At 45.5% G+C, this 6,000-nt stretch overlaps 1 protein-coding gene across 4 annotated transcripts in view; it reads left to right on the forward strand.

Moving 5' to 3' along the window:
• LOC143775039 (DNA-directed DNA/RNA polymerase mu-like) overlaps positions 1 to 6,000 on the forward strand; it is a 47,410-nt gene extending 41,410 nt beyond the window's left edge. For all 4 annotated transcript variants that reach the window (XM_077262862.1, XM_077262861.1, XM_077262864.1 and 1 more), the window contains exon 14: positions 2,987 to 6,000. In XM_077262862.1, coding sequence (XP_077118977.1) covers positions 2,987 to 3,073 — 87 coding nt within the window. In that variant the 3' untranslated portion in view covers positions 3,074 to 6,000. The remainder of the gene's footprint in view (positions 1 to 2,986) is intronic.

Genomic DNA, 6,000 nt, shown 5'->3' on the forward strand with positions numbered 1-6,000 from the left:
TCTTCTTGTTGCTTTGGTATTAGCTAGAAGAGTAAGCGACATACAGGCATTATCGATAGATCCACCGTTTATGTCTATATTTCCAGACAGAATTGTCCTAAAAACAGACCCTTCCTACTTACCCAAAGTATGCACTAAATTTCATAGATCACAAGAAATTTTTCTTCCCTCCTTCTATGATAACCCTACGAATCAGGAAGAACAAAAATACCACACATTAGATGTGAGGAGGGCCATATTAGCCTATTTAGATAGAACTAGCGCCTGGAGGAAGAGCAGGGCTCTCTTTATTTCCTTCCAGGGCCATAGAAAAGGAGATGGAATCACGAACGGCACTTTATCTCGGTGGATTCGGGATGCAATATGTCTGGCCTATTCATCCAAAGGGGAGAACCCGCCTGAGACTGTAAAAGCACACTCCACTCGGGCGATAGCATCATCCTGGGCCGAGCGAGCAGAAGTTCCAATAGAACTGATATGTAAGGCCGCAACTTGGGCTTCTCCCACTACATTCTATAATCACTATAGATTGGATTTATCTTCTTCATCTGACCTGTCTTTTGGTAGATCAGTTCTTAACACTGTGATCCCTCCCAAATGACTATCTCTGAAAGTCTCTCAAGTGGGTGCTGTCGTGGCGAAGAGAAAACACCGGATTACGTACCGGTAATGCTCTTTTATAGAGCCACGACAGCACCCCTTCACTTCCCTCCCTTATATATTAGTTTGCATATGAGCACGGATAAGGGTGATTGGTTCTTGTAAATATTAGTAGTTTAAGATAAAATGATAATAATTGCCTACTAATACTGGTGGGCGGTTCCTCGCAATCTCTGTAACCCAACTGTGGGAGCGAGGGGGACCGCCCCTTTTATCTCTCCATAGGGTTTCCTGTTCCTAGGGGCGGATCCCCTCTCTCAAGTGGGTGCTGTCGTGGCTCTATAAAAGAGCATTACCGGTACGTAATCCGGTGTTTCTCCCCCACCTCTTGCTTTTCCCTAAGTAATTTCTTCCCGACGTTTGCGTAGAGTTTCACGCCTGCGCAGTTAAGTGTAATGTCGCGCCTGCGCATTATGCTTTGCCCTACTGTGGACATAGCATACAGCTCGTCTCTGCGCATGCGCGGCTCTTCTCTGTAACCTGTGTGCCCCGGAAGTCTGGCTATGCAAATGGTGGTGTCCTGGATGCCGGTAAAATTTCCCCATCCAGAACTTCTTGCGTAAGTTTTGTAGATAAGCAACTTACGCAAGAAGTTCTGGATGGGGAAATTGGGGGAAAAAAATCTTGCAGGCAAATTTGCAGGATGTGTTTTTTTTCCCAAAACGACGCATTGTGACGGATATAAATAAACGGAAGTGTGAAAGTAGCCTTAGGAGGGAAACAACCCAGCAGCAGCAGGACCGCTACCTCCTCCTTCGTGCAAGGAGCAGTGACAGAGCCCTGCAAAATGACCTCCAGCAGGCCACTAACATCCATTTGTCTGCTCATCCTGTCAGACATCGGCCAGAGAACACTAAGGGTATGTCTCCACGTTACGGATGGGCGGCGGTATCGCCACAGCGGCGAAGCCGCTCGGCGCTAAGCCCCGCCCCCTTTCTGGGACGCGATCATGCCGGATGTGTTAACTCTTCACATCCGGGATGATCGCTCTGTCCCATAGGGCCCTGTGATATGCCTTGCGGGGACGCTGCGTCCCCGCAAGGTGTACGGACATGCTGCGATCTGAAAAGACGCGCAGCATGTCCGGAGTCGCAGGGCCGCCGCGTGCGGGTTTCCACGCATAGTGGAGACGGGATTTCATCAAATCCCCTCCACTATGCTGGAACATCTGGACGCTGCTTGTTTGACGCTGCAGCTCTGCGCAGCGTCAAACAAGCCGCGTTTCCTTACCGTGGAAACATACCCTAAGATTGGCAGATTTGACACTGGTGTTCTTCATGGATGAGAGCATACTGCGCATGTGAGAGAATCTGGAGACTCCGTAATGGTGTGGGGTGGCATTTCTTTGGAGGGCCGCACGGACTTCCATGTGTTAGCCAGAGGTAGCCTGACTGCCATTAGGTACAGAGATGAGATCCTCAGACCCATTGTGAGACCATATGCAGGAGCAGGGGTCCCTGGGTTCCTTCTGATGCAGGACAATGCTAGGTCTCATGTGGCTGAAGTATGTCAGCAGTTCCTGCATGATGAAGGCATTGATGCTACGGACTGGCCTGCCCAGTCCCCAGACCTGAGTCCAATCGAGCACATGATGTCTCTTTCCATCCACCAACGTCACGTTGCCTCACAGACTGTCCAGGATGTTGACTGATGCTTTAGTCCAGGTCTGGGAGGAGATCCCTCAGAAGACCATCCGCCGCCTCATCAGGAGCATGCCCAGGCGTTGTAGGGAGATCACACAGGCACGTGGAGGCCACACACACTACTGAGCATCATTTCCTTGTCTTGAGGCATTTCCACTGAAGTTGGATCAGCCTGTAATTTGATTTTCCACTGTGATTTTGAGTATCATTCCAAATCTAGACCTTCATGGGATATTAATTTTGATTTACATTGATAATTTTTATGTTTTATTGTTCTCAGCACATTCCACTATATAATGAATAAAGATTTGCAACTGAAATATTTAATTCAGTGATACCTCGGATGTGGGATTTTAGTGTTCCCTTTATTTTTGAGCAGTGTACAATTCCAGATGGCTATAGACACACATTAAGGATGTTGTTACATCCCAGGATTGGAGGAGGCATCCACACAGCACTCGGCCTGGAGCCATGTGCCTTTTTCCCAACCTGCCCCTAACTAGCACTAATCAATGAATGTAAACAGCACAGGTCTTGAACACCATAAGGAATGTACATAGGTTACAAAATTTCTTTCATTATGCACAGATTGGCTTTTATTTCCTGAAACTGGAACACGACTTTAATCAGTAGCTTTAACACTCGGCCTGATTCTTTGCTCACGTTTATTTTTTTGCTTGCAGAACTGCTCCATCCCTGCAGCCTCTGAGGAAGAGATATTTGCACTTCTGGGTCTGCAGTACGTGTCTCCTCCATACAGAAATGCCTGATTTATCAGTGTCCAGGTACGAGCTTGTACTAAAATGACTTATAAAATATTAAAGGGTATAACCACTGTACTAAACGTAAGCAAAGAATACATAAAGCAACTACTGTATCCCTTATTGAAGGTTGGTTTTCTATGGTAGCAAACCCACGTACCTTGTTTGAGAAATCTTCACCCTATACATACGGTGCTCTTGGTCATAATGTGGCTACAGATGGAAGAGCAGGTATCCAGTCACGTCGCTAAGCCTCGGCCATCAAAACACATTGGGAAATGTTTGACATGGGTACTTTATGCTGGTCTTAAAGGGCTTGTGCCACCATAAAAGATACATTTAATTAGGATGAAAACGTGTAAATATTTTAGTCATTAACAGCTATTGAAAATCCTTGGGGCATGTACTTCTTTTTCTTTCTGACGCTGACCAGTCATAAGCAGGGAATAACAAAGAACAGGTCGCCACAGTGGCTTAGAACAGGCTCTGTGAGAGACAATTAGAGCTGTTAATCACACTCGGGCCTGCTGTGCTGCAGCACCTGCCATGACTCCAGTGAGGAGAGCAGACAGTGTCATTGTGTCTCACACAGAGCCTGTTCTAAGTTCTGTGATGGCATGTGCGGCAACATTAGCCGCAAAACGAGTCACGCTGCCAAAAGAATGAATGAGGATGAATTACGAACCCTAGGGTACTGCGACAATTCACAGAAATCAGACCCGGTTAAAATTTTTCCGACGTTATTGTTGTACTCCAGGGGTCACAATGCGTCGCCATTCACTTGTATTGTGCTGCGCTGTAGAAACCTGTGTCACGACCAAAGTCACAGTGTAGTCCCAGCCTAGTTGAGATTTGAGGCTTTAGGCTGTGTGCACACGATGCAGATTTAGAGCGGATCCGCAGCGGATTTTTCCACGCAGAAACGCTGCAGATCCGCACTGTGATTTACAGTACAATGAAAATCAATGGTTAAAAAAAAAAAAGCTGTGCGGAAATGCTGCGGATTTAAAAGAAGTGCATGTCACTTCTTTTGTGCGGCTCTGAAGCGTTTCTGCACCCTTCCATCATAGAAATCCGCAGTGGGAAAACCGCACAAAATCTGCATCAATTCTGCTGCAAATCCGCACAAAATTCCGCATAAAAACCGCGGCAAATCCGCAGCTGCGGATTCTGCCAGGAGATGCAGATTTTGTGCAGAAAATTCTGCACCCCATTCCCTACGTGTGCACATAGCCTTAGGGCATGTGCACATGTTGCAGATTTTTTTTTTAGTTTTTTTTTTTTCCTGCACAGATTTGTTACAAAACCTGAAGGATTTACTGATGCCAGCAATAGTGGATAATCTTGAAGTCTCATGCACACATTGATTACTTTTGACTTGCAGATTTAAAACTGCAGGGTGTCAATTCTTTCAATGTTTTTGCAGCAGATTTCACTCATACTAATTAATAGCGAAAAATCTGCACCAAAAACGAATGTAGAAAACTTATCAAAGTGCCTCTTTTACATAACATTTTTTTCTGCCAAAAAATGCTTATAAGGCCATTCCTCACCTCCTGCTCTGGAAGAAGAGGCAGGGAGGTAACTGGTGGAGGCCCTCGTGTCTCTTCCATTGAGTCAACCCTGTGTGTGCACACGCTGAAAGTAGGAGCAGAGAGTGGGAGAACCTACGCGGGCCAGAGATGTGTTAGCTTGTGTAAAATAGATTTTATGGTAGGCAAAAACGCATCCCTGAAGATTTGGGGCTCTGAATCAAAATGCCTAGCAATGACCCTGCCCAGCGCGAATCGCTGCGAGCCACATGTCGGGGAACCCTACATCGGCCAAACCTGCTTGTTTCAGTGGGACTGTCGGACCATCTAAAAAGAGCTCACCAACAATGTGCTAAAATGGTCCATCACGTAATTTGAACGACAGCCCACCCTCTAGTCAAGTGTAAAAACAGGTTGCCATCTCAAGAAATGCCGCACCTGAGACCTAGATCTCTATGACTGAGCAGCTGCTCATGGAAGAACGTGTGCTTACGATTCAGTCCTTCTGTCAGTTGAGACGTAGATCTCAGGAGCTGCGTTTCTTCAGACTGCAGACCATCCTAACTCATGACTAGGATGGACTGACACTTGAATAACGTGTTATGGCTATCTTATTACATTGTTGGAGAACACTTTTAATGTGTATTTGGGTTTCTTACTTTTAATGCTAGCAGTTGCTGAGTGACAAGCCAGAGAAACTCCGATCATAATAAACAGGTGTAATGGTCCAATATAGAGATAAGTCCCGAGCTTATTGAAACTCCTTACAGTAAAATGCCAGGTAGTAAACCTACGCATTTTGGCAGGTAGTTCAAACATGGTATATTATTTTGATTTAAGGCTACCTGCTGAAATGTGTAGGCGAGCTACCTGGCATATTACTGTGTGGAGTTTTACATGCACTACCAATGAAGGTGAAGTTTTAATAGGCTCAGGACTTATCTCTATGCTGGACCATTAGATCTCTTGTTTAATGCAATTACATTCACTTTGCTTGAACTATTAATGTGCAATAGAAGGCCGCCCCTGCCATGCAGAAGAGCGCACTGAGCCAATTACATCCACAGTGTGAGGATATGATGGCCCTGATTATTCATTCTGCCGTCTGAGACCAGCCTTGCATGGCCGTCAGTTCTGTCCCAATGTTGCTACTGGAATCAGCAGATTGTGAAGAAATTGTGGCCCATGTCCCAGATAAGATTTACCACACAGAGTCAAAGCTTATGTAAAAAATGGTTTATCTGTTCCATTTTTGTATAAAACACACGGGAGAAACCTAGCCAATCAACACACAAATTCCCATTCACAAGACTTCAGGATTTTTTTTTTCTGTGAAACTCTTCACCTAAAGAACATACAAAGGTTTTCCTTTAAGTCTACTCTCTATTACCTTCCATTTATCTA

Source organism: Ranitomeya variabilis, chromosome 5 (assembly GCF_051348905.1).
Source record: "Ranitomeya variabilis isolate aRanVar5 chromosome 5, aRanVar5.hap1, whole genome shotgun sequence".
Classification (NCBI taxonomy): Eukaryota; Metazoa; Chordata; class Amphibia; order Anura; family Dendrobatidae; genus Ranitomeya; species Ranitomeya variabilis.